General features: G+C 35.2%; 1 protein-coding gene across 3 annotated transcripts in view; it reads left to right on the top strand.

The window, feature by feature from the left end:
- Positions 1 to 14678, top strand: part of PTPRN2 (protein tyrosine phosphatase receptor type N2) — a 657265-nt gene that overhangs the window by 223538 nt on the left and 419049 nt on the right. For all 3 annotated transcript variants that reach the window (XM_051609993.1, XM_051609992.1, XM_051609994.1), the window contains exons 4-5: positions 2688 to 2805; positions 7530 to 7692. In XM_051609993.1, the coding sequence (XP_051465953.1) occupies positions 2688 to 2805; positions 7530 to 7692 (281 nt within the window). The remainder of the gene's footprint in view (positions 1 to 2687; positions 2806 to 7529; positions 7693 to 14678) is intronic.

Here is a 14678-nt window from a genome sequence, read left to right as displayed (position 1 = left end):
TAGTTAAAATTTGCATTTTTCATCCATGTCTTGTTTTAACTCTTCTGTGAGTTGGAAAGACTAGGAGATACAGCTGAGAAGGCACATTCCCTTAGTTCTAGTTTCTTAAGCTCTATAACAAGTATTCTGGTTTTATTTCATCTATGTACTCTCCTTTAATGCCACAATTGTGTTCTTTTACAGTATAATGTTGGTATATTTGTACTGGTTTGGAGTACTTTACAAGCAAATGTTAAAATAGTGCTCCAAGAGAGAGAAAATATACTAAAGTTAACATTAGATTTACGGTTATTATGAACAGTAAGATCCGCAACTGCAATGGTTTCTTGTATTCTTTTACCAAAACCATTGTTTTATGGAGGCATAAAAACATGCCAAATGTTGACACCTCTGTCAGCAGCCACATATACTCCTCGGGACTGAGAGAGATGAATTTCTTGTCTGCGTGCAGCTTCCACAGATGAACTCTTCATGGTTTAATTTGAAAAAACCCCTGAGAGTAATTTGGTGTGTTTTTCATCAAAGTTTATGTTGTGTAATCCTTGGCCCTTTACTAGGGCTAGTATTGGCTAAAAGTGAAAAAGTGAAACTGTAGTGATTTTGAACACATAGTTAAAAAATTAGCAGGTAAATAAGTAGGCTAAAGATTTTAATATATATGTACTTTAACTGAACTTTTTTGTTGCACATTCTTCTAAACTTAAATGTTATCTTAGCGTCTTTTTTTCTCACTCATGAATTTATAAAACAAATAAAATTGTGTAGTGCTAGGCAACAGAAAAGTAAACTAGAACATGCACATATATATATGTATAAACTTTCCAGTAAAAATCATTGTAATATCACTGCACCAAAATAATCACAGGTGCATGGTGACTCGTGTTTGTGTATTCACATAAGAACATGTTCTGAGCAGCCTTAGGTTGAGGTTTAATGACTGATTTGAATTAATCTTCTAACATGCCACATTTGAAAAGAGGAGGTTTGCATTTGAAAAGGATGAATCAGATCTAAAATTATCTTACAGATTCTTTCCCCTCCCAAAGGTCTGGAGTAATTTGCTGTAGCCATTAACATGTCATGTGATTTCAGGTGAAGTGTTGCTTTCATAAACTTGAGAAACATTTTTATTTAAGAAAAGAAAGAAGCAAAAGTAGAGTGGAACCAAGAGTTATCAAACAGATTTTATTTGTTAAAGCCTTTGTGCATAATCATATTGGTTCTAGATTGTTTATTATTACTTTCATCAATGAAAGAAAATGAAGTTTTGGATGCAGTCCACCTAAATCTTGCCTAAACAGGAACTTTATTTCCTAAAGCTTGTCTAAATCCCAGAAAACAGAACAGTTTAAGTACTTCCTAGGCCTGTCTAATCTTATATGAGACTTCATTAAGTATTTCCTGCTTAGGCTGAAAATTTGATAAATATTAACTTTTACTTCATGCTCAGAGCTGTCTGCTTTGGCAGAATTGACAAATCTTTTAGACTTTCTTTTAATTCTGGCTTTAAGTAAAAAGACAATTAGTACCACCTCAATAGAGTGGCCAAATCTGAAGGAGTCAGCCTTTTTTTAAATACCCCACTGGATAAAGCCCTCATCCAAAGAGTGAGGTGTAAAAGTTCAGGGTTTTGCTAAGACTGATGATGCCTTAGCTGCATCCTAAGAGACAGCCTATACCAACGAATCTGGTGTTGACTACAGATAGTGATAAAGTTTATAACATGAGTATGAAATAGGGAGTGAACCAGAAATCCCCATTCCAAGGCTGAGTCTAACAACCAGATGTGTCCCCTTCCATCAGGTGCTAGGGAGGATTTTTCTTTAAGTGGTTTCTTAGAGGCAAAATAAACAAATAGCAAAATAAACATATCTGGAACTTTTTGCCATGTTCCTTCGAGGGTTTTGTGGTGTCTTATTGTGCATGGCGTAAAAGCAGAAATTCTCTTCAATTATGTGATATTTAGTTATTAGATAATTACAGATAATTGCATGGGCAAGTTCTATGATCTAAAGTGTTACCATAACATCTAAAATCTACAAATTGGGTAACAATTATGTTTGGAGTTATATCATTATTTCAAGTATAATTACCATGAGATTGGCAGTGCATGTAATTAATGTGTAATCACTGGAATTGCCTTCATGTTTGCACTTGTCCCTTGTTGTAAAGTTCTTTGTCACAACATTTAAATATAAAGATAAGATAAATTGACCTCCACATGTGTTATAACAAAAACTTAAAATACTTATTTCCAATGCAGTGTTATCTCCATGTTCTAAACCCATAATTTCATGAAGAAAGCAGAGAAAGGACATTGTGCTGGGAATGGGGAAGAAGTGAAGCAACCTATCAATAGATACCAGTTACTGAGATAATACTTTTCCATAGCTGTCCAAAGTAACCCTTTTATGATGTATTAAAGCTAGTTTGTAACTAGCTAAAATTCTGCTACAAGTGATGTCTTTCAAAATGACCTCACATCATCTACTGTCTTCTTTCCCTTGTAAGGTCAGTTTGATTAACAAAATTTCATACAGAAGAGAAGAATTTCTAGTTCAGTCTTGGGTTCCTATTGAACAAAGATTTTTTAATTTATTTTTTTAAATGTTGTTTATATAGAACACATTTAAGTTATTAAATAGTGATTTTGCTTCTTTTTTGTTTGTTTGTTTCATTTTTATCAGGTTTTACCTGGCAAGATGATTATACGCAGCATGTTATTGGTCAGGAACTCTCAACCATTCATAAAATCCACAGCAGGCACCCTGATACATTTGCATCTGAAGGATTTGACACAAAAAGGTAAGTCTTCAATGGTTTTGCCTGGTAGGTTTTTTGGAAGGGTTTGCAAATGATGAGAAATAGGTTAGCACTGAAACTGAATTAAACATCAGCTAGACTACTGTAATTTTTGATAAAGGGAAACCAGTCATAAAAAAGCAAAGAAAACACCAGTAGGAAAGCAGCAGACAAAATTAATTATACCCTCAACACTGTTTTTTCATATTATCATAAAGTTAAGAAAATATGCCTTCTTTTGTTAATTTAGGTGTCAGAATACAAAAAATCAAGTCTTCTATCCAGTTTATGCAGGGTCTACTCTCAGTTCAGCCAGATTACTTGTGACTAGATTAAAAAGGCTGACTTATACAGTAGCTCATCTACAGGAGATGTTTTATTCTGGAATAAGGAAACAATCCCCCAAAACAGGCATTGAATTACATTCCGACCAACTAATTATATTTTCAAACTCATATTCTTCCAAAACATACATGTAATTGATTGAAAGTCCCTTGATTCTCAGCTTTAATTGTGAAATTGCCTGGTCTAGTCTCACCTAAAGGCTTTTAAGCACAACGCAACCACATAAACCTCAGGAAAAATTTTAAAAGGCATAAAATTTTGGAATGTACAAAATGGTAAATTTTTGCTTTCTCCTACATGAGTTTAAGAAATGCAGTCTCAAAAGGGGTGCAATTGAAAGGAAGTGCTTTTTGTTAGAAAACTTACTTCATAGTGGGACAAAGCTTGAACTTCTAACCTTGATGGGCAAGATATTGAATGTTGGGCTTTATATTTTCATATACTGCAGTATGGTTTTGGGTATACTGCAAAACCATTTCTTTTCTAGAAAGCTCTTTTATGGAAATAAAAATGCTGTGTAATTGATACTGCCCAGTGGCTTCAGATGTATTTGCCTCAGTTTGTTTTAATTTAATTCATAACATGTGACCCTATATTTCAGATATTTGCTGATTTGAAAGCATTTCTTACAATCACAGCACCATACATTTCAGGACTGAAGGTAGCAACATAATTTCTAAAGAAGATACTGATCTATAGATTTTTTATAAAGGTGATAACAACACATGTTTGAATCCATAAACATGTTTTCACTGCTGTGATAATCAAAATGCCTTTACTGTATGGATTATTCTCTGTACATGGTATCAGAAATTATTTTGAGTATCTTCTGGGGAATTTTTTTTTTTTAGAATGAACGTAGCTAAAACATTTATTCATGACAGTTGGATAAAATAGGCCAGATTTCCATGTGATCAAGACTATAGTCTGCAGTGTTCCAGACTGATAGTTATATAAAAATAACATGTGTAAGAAGATATAAAAAATAATTTATTTTTTAGACTGAGAACAGATGATCCCTTTTAGGAGTCCCTGTTGTGATCAGGTTTGAGCTGTTTTGCATTTTTAACTAGAAATATGCTTCAAAAAAATAAGCCAGTTTTGTATATTGACACTTCAGGAACATCAGAATTTCAAATGTGTTCCACTTATAGCAGTTCCTATTGTGGATAGATTTTCTGAAGTTACCAAGCTGTGCTTCTGAAAGCGTTGTCTTATATGCCAACAGTTTAAAACATTGATTGATTTTTCTGGTTGTCCATTTGCAACATATTCTGTAGGTCAGAGAACAGTAGGAACTTTTTCTCTTGCTTCTTGTAGCTTGTAATAAAGTTTGCTATATGCTCAGTGTGCTCAGTGCATTTGCTAAAAACTTAACAGGTAATATTAAGTAATTTAAAAAAAACAACTTAGTGTAGGTATCTAATTATCAAAGAAACATTATGGCAAGAAGACCTTTTATTAAGGCTAAAGTCTGTAATAAGACAATATGAAGTCATACTAATGAGTCATTAATCCCCACAGAGCAAGAGAGAGCCAGAAAATAGACTCAGACACTTGAAAGGTAAATTGACTTAGGTTAAATTAGTGCATATGAAATCTGATGGAACAGAAGACATGGATTTCATCTTTAAAAAAAATGCTGATACTGTGAGCTTGGTTTCAAGATGAAAGTTCTTTCTTTGGTGGCTAACTGGAGTGTACATGGTATTTCCTGGGCCCTTATTAAATTTCAAAAAAACCACCACTCTTGAAAGAGGATCCAAGATAAAGGAAAAAAATCCATTCTGCACACAGGGAATAAATGTCAGTTGTGTTCATTGGTGCAATTAGGCAAAACCACAAACGTTTCCAGCAAACTTCAATGTATGAAATGGGGTATAGCATTATTTCTATAATAAAACCATCATTAAGACAGTAATAAGATACAGCATTTAAAAGGGAGAAAATTTGTTCTAAAAATGTGATATTTATTAATTGAGAACATTCTAGAAAGTGTAGTATCTGAGGTGCAGTGATTTAGATATTTCCACACAAAAGCCCCTAAAGGGCTGTTTTTTAGAAATTATTAAATGTTTTCTGTGGATAAATAATTACATATGTTATTGTCTTTATACCCTGAAGTTCATTGTATGCAAAGTGCTTTTTCAGAACAAATTAAATATGAAAATATTTAAAAATAAATAAAAAATAACTGAGCAATAAGTAGCCATTTCTCCTCCTCACCAGATGCTTTTGAATGGATTTTTAATCCATTTTCCGATAACACTTTGTTCAATTTAAAACAAATATTTTAATACTGTTACAATAATAGCTGATGGAATGCATTTTACATTCTCTGTCAACAAGATGAACAACAGTGTTATACTGGTGGTTATACAAAAGGTTTAAAAAATCTTTCAGGTGTAATAATAAGTTTTCATTAAAGTTGTCATCAAATGAAATGTAAAGCTTAGTTAGACTCGCATTTTAATTGTTTAGAAGTTTATATCATAAAATATTACATCTAATGTGGAATTTAAACACAACTGGAGCACAGTTACTCTCTCCATAAGAAATATGATTAATCTTAGACTCCAGATTTTGCTTCTACCACCAGTGCAAGTGATTATATACTGTAAATAATGCCTTGGCAAGCTAACCTAAATACTGTCTTTTATCTGTGCATTCAGTTCCCATTAGCTCCAATGGAAATCCTTTGGGCAGAATTTGGTTTGGTATTTCCATTTTCCCTTTCTTTTCAAAGTTAGTGAAGAAAGGAGAAAGATAGGTGTTGGAATTAATTGATGAATGAAAGATGAGTGTTTGAAAGTGGGATACCTTCTATGATGAGAGCCTCTTTGGATTAGTTCATCTCTATTGAAGCAGAAAGCTTACTGCCCAGCTCTTTCTAAAACTGCAGAGCAGTTGAAAAGTTGACTGCTTTAAGTTCAAAAGTAGATGGATAACGTTACCTGCCCATCCATCCTCCATCATAAGATGGAATTTAGAACTCTGGAACAAGAGGAAAAATAGGAACAGCATGAGAAGGAAGCAAAACTTATGGTGAATTCTATCAGGATTCCTGTCATGCTCTGTGCAGTAAAGCTTTGTTTAGTTTAATAATCTTTCTGGGCAGTAAAACTTCATGGAGGGTTTTTCTGGTACTTCAGAGTGAGCAACCCTGTGAACACTATTGGTTTCAACACCACCACAGCAAATTAGGTTATTAATTACATTTATTGGCATTAAATTAGTCAGGACATGCATTTGATACAACTGTGAATATGGAAGGAAGTCTGTTACTTTGTGCATGAGGTAATGTAATTAAAGACAAGATTTGGAAAATGAGATAATGGTATTCTCTCAAGCAGTGCCGACAAACAAGCACCATGACAAGGGCTGGTAGGATAAAATTTTGCTTACAGTGACACAGAGGTGTTGAAAAATCAAATGATGCCTCATCTCCCTGAGTTGCAGAGCTCTTCCACCTGGAGTTGTTATTCACTGAAGAAGTGTGTGGGCAAGTGGGTAGGAAATGGTGACACCAAAAATGATGATTTCCCTTGAAACAATGTGTCACTCACAGGGAAGGAGGCAGACTGGGAACCCATTCTCTGCTTTCTTACATGAAGAATGAAATAGTTACTGGTGCTGGCATTTAAATTATCATCATCATGGACATGTTGTTGACATAGATGAGGAGAACCTGTAACGCTTCAGATAGATTGCATGCAGCAATCTGAATCCCATATAAACACCTCTACACCACTATTGTTTAATCACATTTTTTGTTTTTCTTTCAAATGTCACCAAGATCTGTCTAAACCAGTCCAGTCAGCAAACACCTCTATTCTGTGAATCCCAGGCACCTGGGAAAATCAGAAGAGAAACTTTTTCCATTTTATTATTCCCTTTTTAAGCCTTTTGCTGGAGCTGACTTGCTCAGTTTTGTCTGTGCATCCAGCAGTCTCACTCTGTTCTGCAGATTGGTGCAGGGCCAAATTGATGTTGAATCTCATAATCATCCAGCAATTTTTTTAAATCGTAGATCCCTCTCATATTTCTTTGGGGTGCAATTTAATCATGCATATTTTCTTTTTACAAACATTTTCTTTTCTTCTGAAGATGACTTTACCTTCATGTAGGCATTTTATTTGATTTACCGTTGGATCGTTAACTTTGATTCATGCCATAAATTGTTAATAGTGCAGGATTTTTTCGCTGCTTTTGCTGAAACACTGAATTTTCTATACTTATGTGGTTGCTAAGCTTTTGAGTGACTTTTTGTTATATGTGGAACTAACTTCAGTGGTTTGCAGTATAAAACAGTGCCTTTTTAGTTGACCACTTTGTACATTGTACAGGCTGGAAACTTTCTTTTCCTTGCTTTTGCTGTGCAGGACTTTGGGACAGAATGCAGATAATGAAAGAAATTATGATCTGGAAAATGATGTGAACTTGGCCAAGTCTCTTCAGCAATATCTTGAATATCTCAGTATTCTCTCACAGTCTGCAGCTACAAATTTGTATCCAAGGAAGACAAATGAAAAAGCTTCTGTCAAGGTAGTGTTTTTAATCTGGTTCTTACATTTTGTGATTTTGGCTTCCTTCTTCTCTGAAATCTTATTTTGCAATTTTCCCTCCCAAGACCAAACATTGTTTCTTACTGCCTCCTTCACTTGATTGTCATAACTGCACTAAGTAAGTTCTCTCCAGAAGAGTTGGGTCAGTGTCAGCACTGTAAATGACAGAGCTCTTCTAATCTGGAGCCTTTTACCTTAATTAGGGATGGATTGTATGTGAAGGAGGAAGAAGAGTGGGATAAAGGTGGTAACATCTGCACTGTGAATTCTTGCGGGTGTTTATGGTGCTCAGAGTACAATTAATACATGCTTTGAGCAGATTTTGATAATGGAGCTGGTTAATTATGCCTCAAAATTTCCTACATCTTTTTTATCAGAATGGGAGCCTATAATGGTCAATTAAGGTTCATATATATATATAATTATGTAGATCACACCCATTAAATTTTGGGTATTGGCTATGTTAAAAAAAAAACCAAAACATAGAAATGTCTGAGAACTAAAACCTTTTTTTCTTTCCAAGAGAAATTGCTTTAAGATGGAGCTTGATACATTTATAAAAATGATTGGATTAAGGGGTTGCATATGCCATGCCCTTACAGCCCTACATTTTTCACTTGGAAAAGATGTCTATCCAAAGTAATCTATTCTTTTAAAGAAATAGGCTGCTATTATAGTGATCCTTTAAAATAATTTTATGTGCAGTTTGCATGAATACAGTGTAAGTTTTTACAATGTAAATGCAACAAGCTTAGTTAAAAATATACTGAAGCTTTAGGAATAAAACAGGTGAAGAAAATACAGTGTCAGAGCCAAACTGATGTTTTTCTTTCTAGGAACAAATTCAGTGTATCTGCAACAGCAGCTCCCAACAACAGTATCAGTTGTATCAACAGTTTTGTCATGGTGTAACTGAAATGTTATTATTCTTGTCAGCAGCCACAAGTTTCCAGTTTCACTCATTGGCATATATAACATTCATGATTTATGGTGTGTGTCATTAGGAGTTCATCAGGGGTAAGAGAAATTTTCAGGCAGTGGCAAGGCAGCTTTGGGGATGGGTGAGTGACCACCTTCATGGTACTTTTCCTCCACTCTGTGCTCATGAGCACTGACTGCAGTGAAGATGCCCTGCTTTGAATCACTGGCTTTCAGAGACAAGAAAACTTGCTCAAGAAGTATTTCAGTGGGTCTGGTGCTGTCATGCAAGTTCATAAATAATCCATATGGCTGAGAACTTCTGTGGGGAAGCCTGCTGTGATAACACCACTCACCAACCTTATCGAGTGTTGCCATGGAGATGGGTACTCTGAAGCCTGGGGGAGTGGGATAAAGAGGAAAAAATCTGGAAATGAAGCATGTATAGGAGAAAACTGTACACTTGTATTTACTAAGGAGCATTTTAAACCCACAGACATTGAGTCAGACGTGCTACCTGTAATTTATTATTTTTTTAAAGGAAAATTGTGTTAAAAATTAGTAATCAGTAATGAGTTTTAAATTATCCTGAATCCTTATATCCTCTGCAAATCAAATGTAACTGCAATCTTTAAAAAGAAAGAGGTACACTGTGTTTGTACCTTGATTCATTGGGTCATTAATTTAAACAAACAACAAACGTAATTTAAACAAAAAAGAAACGGATTTTTCCTACTCCAGGAAGCAGAAAAAAAGTGACATTTAATGATTTGAAAACAGTAGGAAGGAAAGTAACTTCAGGAGCTGCATTTGATATGGTCATACCACTTGACATTGAAAAGCTATCTTATGCACTTTAATTGTATGCTTTAACAAAATCTTAGTGCCTTTTTAAATTTATTTCATGTATGGATAAATTATGAACCTGCATGAATAATTGTAGCAAGATCTTATGTTTTTAACTTTTTTTGCACTTTTCTGATTAAAAATGAGGGTAAGACAGAGCTTCTGTATGCAACTTAAACTTAGAATTGCAGATTTTGGGTCTTTGACCTCCTGAAAAATAAATTTATTTCAAGTATACATTTAACTTCATCACTTCATTCTTGCTGTTGGGGAATAGGAGATGTAACACTACTCTGGTTGCTTTGATACCTTACCTGCTATGAAGTACAGCTGAATCTTGCAGAAATTTAGTGCTTCTAGGCAGACTTCCTGAGTGAGTTCTGATTTGTTCCAAAACTGTCATCAGTAAAAAAAAACTGGCAAAGACTAAAAGAAAGGAAGAAAAAAGACAAAGATTATTTAAAATATTTGTTATACTCCTCAAGTCTTATTTAGTATCTTAAATATTTTAATCAAAGAGCTTTTTGGTGTTTGGTTTTCCTACTGTCTTCCATGTATATTACCAGAATAAAACTACAGAGCTTCCACATTAGAAAGTAGAATGCATAGATACACTTATGGATAAAGTTGTAAAATAAGATACAGCAAAACCTAAAAGAGGTAACTCTTTTCCTATTTCCCTTGTTCAAACAACTGTTAGCTTGAGGCTTGATCCAACAGTGACAGAAATAACACTGTTAAATCATGTGATTGACCAAAATTCATATAACATCTACCATTTATTGCAAGAGCTTCTTTTAGTGATTTTTGAAGCACTTGAAGTTCATCACTAACTTAGAATTTTTTCTCACTATTTAGACAGTATCTGCTGCAGGCTATAATCTAGCCAGCTGATAATGACTCTGCCAGCAGATAAAGAGCAGTAAATTAGAAGATTTGGTAGGTCTGTTTCCTGAGCATTGCAGTTGAAAAGAACATTTCACTGTAGTTCAGCGGAAAAGAGTTGTTCAGAAAATGAGCACTTGGTGGCATTTGTTACCTAAGCATTAGCTAGTGTTTTTTTAAATTTTGTTTCACACACACATTTGGGCTTAAGAAAGGTTTTACCATTCACAAAATGCTTTATTATCAATATTTGTGATTCCTCTCTGCCAAACCTGGATTTAGTTTGGAAATAAAATATAGCCAGACACAGACACAAAATGAGAAACCTTTGTTTATCTTACCTACTGAGGGAAGAAATGCAGAGGCTGCGAATCATTTGTGAATCACAGAATATTAGGGGTTGGAAGGGACCTCCGAAGATCATCAAGTCCAACCCCCCTGCCAGAGCAGGACCAAAAAAACACACACAACTAGGGCAGATCACTCAGAAAGGCATCCAGACGGGTCTTGAAAGTCTCCAGAGAAGGAGACACCACAACCTCTCTGGGGAGCCTGTTCCAGTGCTCTGTAACCCTCACAGTAAAGAAGTTCTTTCTCCCTTGCTCTTCTCCAGTTAGAGCGAACCCCTTTCTTCCAGAAAAAAAATCAAACCTAGAAACTTTGAAAAAACCACTGTTGACAGTCCTACAGACACTGAGAGGGTGAGTTTTGTTGGGTTCGAAGGGACAGCACATATCTGGCCATAGTCAAGCTTGTCAGCTGGAAAAGGAGAGCTTGCTTTGCTGCTGACAGCAGTCCTGTGTGACTGTTTGCATTTGGGAAGCCTGGAGGAAATCTATAAAAAAGGGAGGTGGGGAAAAAAACAAACCAAACCAAAACAAAAAGCTATGTCCACAGCTGCTGTTAAAGCAAAAAAGAGAGGCAGCAAAAACTACCTAGTATGGAAGCACATACTCCTGTTGTCTACTTTTCACCTTAACCAAGGCAGAAATGAATGACTTCACATTATAGCTTTTTTAAAATTCCACATGCCTGTAGCTGAATAGTTACTTGAGATTTCAATTATACTCCTTTCACATGACCAAGAATATTTTTTTTGTTATTACTGAAAGAGAAAAGATACAAAAAGTGATCCACATTACTTATAAGTCTCAAGATAAGAAAACAAAAATGACTCACCTGGAATGACTTGTTTTTTCCTTGAACTAGTGATCATTTTTAGCTTGAACTGCTTGCTTTTTTTCTTGAACTAGCTATCATTTTTATATATTCTTTTGCCCTCTGGCAGCCCAACTCGTGAATTTTTTAATTCCTCAGGCTGGGAAAAGTGCTCTGCTTTGGTAACACAGCACTACACTGAGCTCATTTCAGGCACAGTGACTGCAGCACACAGTAATTGTGGCCACCACATAGCTGGACACCCCCTTCCTCATTCTTCTGATCCCTCAGCTTCATTCTGAGGCTGAACAGTCCATCAGCTCCTCTGGGAAACCTTCCAGGCTGTAGGAATAAGGAAGGTGCCTGCTACACTTATGTTAGTGCTGCATATCTTGTTACAGTGCTCTCTGGTTTATGATTTAGGGTTTTAGGGCTAGCAGATGCATGCTATTGCTCTTATTCTAACCTGATTTGGCCTCTGAGGTCTTCAGGCATGGGTCCTACTTGCTGCTAAGGTGTTCTTCAGACTGGTGTGCCATTCAAGCCTTAGTATGTAGTGTAGGCAGGAAGAGAGAAAATGTATTATCTCAGAGTTTTCAGGGAGTTTCATCCATTTTATGCCTTTTCTGTTTCTTTGGTTTTTATTTACTTCCATTCATTTTCAAGGTAGACTTTAAGTATGAATATTGTTATTGCAGAAATCTCAGCATCTCAGGTATTCTTAGAAGTTTTAAAGCAAAAGAGTTTGGAAAAAAAACCCAGAATCTTTAAAGTCAAAGAAGTCACTAATAAAGTTAAAGGTCTTTGCAGAATCATGAAGGGAAAAAGAAACAGATAAAGTGAAAGGTTAGTGGCAGAGGGGTATGGCTGGTTGTTACATCAGCAGTAAAATGGTGCTGAGAGGTGAAAAGATGCGGATAAATCTTGCAGCAGAGTCAGTTTGCTGGAATCTAGAAGGGTATGAAGTTTAGGCAGGGGATTTGGTAAAGCTTGTACTAGAGTCCTTGATACTAGAGGGAGCCTTCCACCTATTTTCCCCCTTCACTTTCAGGGAAGAGTACAAATAGCTTTGCTGGGTTGAAAATCAGTTGCTTGGTGCCTTGTAATTGATCTGCTGAACAAACTGGGATGTGTGGTAATTGTTAGAAAAGATTATTATTTATTCTAGAAAATCTGAGTACACAAGTGCTGAAAGATGTGCTCTGACTTTATCTGCAAATAATAATTGCTGTGATTAACTAGTAAGAAATTATGCAGTCATTGCTCATTTTAATACGGAACTTTAATTCAAAAAAGCAGGACCCTTGTTTATCTAACACTGATTAAAATACAGAACTGAATGAAGATCATCAGAAATTGTTTTGATGCCTGACTGCTGAGAAGTCAATAAACATTCTGCGATGCATACATTTAAACTCTACTTATACTAATGTAAAATTTAATATTTTATATATATAGAATTATGTACAAGTAAGAAAAAAATAAATTCGCTCTCTGCATAAACACTTTTATAAAAATATCAGGAATAATTGATATAGGAATGTCTCCCAGAAACTGCAGAACTGACCATTTGTTGGCATATCTATGCAAAGCCCATTAGAGTGGATGTCTCACAAGCACTGATGTATTTATTTACCTTATGATGTTACAATGTAGGGAAGGACCAAGACCCCTGTTTCACAGTCAGATTAGATAGCTTTTCTGAGGTTGTGCAAGAAGTTTTTGGTAGAGTGTAGACTGGAAGTTAAGCCTCAAATCCCAGGTAAGTATTTAATCTTTTGGATAATTTTCCCTTCTATGGCTCTTTTCAGTAAAATAGAAACATTAAAGACCTCTTAAAAATGGCTCCAAAAACCAAAACCAACAAACCAAAAAACAACCCCAAAACCCAACGAGGAAACAAAATCCCATAAGCACTGGAGCAGAATTAATTTGAGCAAATGCAGATGTTTCTATTGGTACAAGTCAGTCTCAACTAATTTTATGATCAGTGGAGGGGAAGAAAGAATCTCCAAAGTGTGATCTGTCCCTTCTATTTTAAATATTTAAAAGTAAACTTGGTAAATTCTGTCCTGTTGGCCATTCCACATGAATGTGGATGGCTTTTTTTGTTTGTTTGTTTGTTTATTTGTGTTTTTTTTTTTTTCTGGGAGAACTGGTGCTCATACATTTGACCATCTAACAGAATCATGGCTACAAAGCCCTACAGAATTACAGTGAGGTTGTCTGTAGCATAAATACACAGTTTGGCAGTCTAATGTAAATAGTGGTTTAACTTTTTATTTTAATACACTGGCAAGTGAAGATCCTAGTGGCAGCATCATGCTCTTCAAGCCTGAGAACTGACACCTACTTTTATCCACAACCTATCAGTCTATGTATGATGTAGTGACAGAAGTTCCACATCTTAACGTAGAAATCATAATTTCCTTTATCACACAGCTTGTAAAGTTTTGCAATCTTGTAAAGATTAATTATTTGTATAATGACTTGAATATACAAGTGCTGTAAAAATTGTATTATAAATGATCTGTGTAGGCCTGGAGGCTTATTTGAAAGACCAATTAATTAATTTCTAGTAATTTCCAGATGAAACATTGTTGATAGTTTTGAAACCTCAAATGCTGACTGGGCAATGAGATTCGCTTCTTTTTCAGATCCCTCCCCGCCCCTTCAAAACCAGCTCTTTTTTGTCAAATACCATGTGTTTGGAGTTTTTGTTTCTGTCTTTTCTCCTACAAGCTTGCTATTTGTCTTGCAAATATTTAGTCACTGCATTTCAGTACACATTTCAGGAAACAGAAGGTGGTGGGGCTGGTACAAATTTTAGAGTGTATTCTATAGGGTTTTTTTAGATCTTAATTATCAAATGAGAGGGTAGAGTTCACAAAAAAAAAAAATTCTTAACTTAAGCCTCTGGGTGAGTGTAAAAGTTTATATATTTAAGGACAGTACAAGAACAATTTTTTTTTTTAATTTTTTTTTTTTTTTGGTGAAGAGCAAAAACCCCTCACCACACGTCTAGTAGTTGTCCAAGTAGTGGTTGGTTGCTTTCATTGGGGTTGTAAAGTAATGTTTCAGACGTGGATCCTGCAGATCTCTATCCTTCTCCATTTCTTTGGGTAAAAGTAGTCTCTAGATTCATATGTTAGAGTTATA

Source organism: Apus apus, chromosome 2 (genome assembly GCF_020740795.1).
Source record: "Apus apus isolate bApuApu2 chromosome 2, bApuApu2.pri.cur, whole genome shotgun sequence".
In the NCBI taxonomy this organism is placed as follows: domain Eukaryota; kingdom Metazoa; phylum Chordata; class Aves; order Apodiformes; family Apodidae; genus Apus; species Apus apus.
The sequence above is the reverse complement of the archived record's forward strand: the minus strand, read 5'-3'. Positions and strand labels throughout refer to the sequence as shown.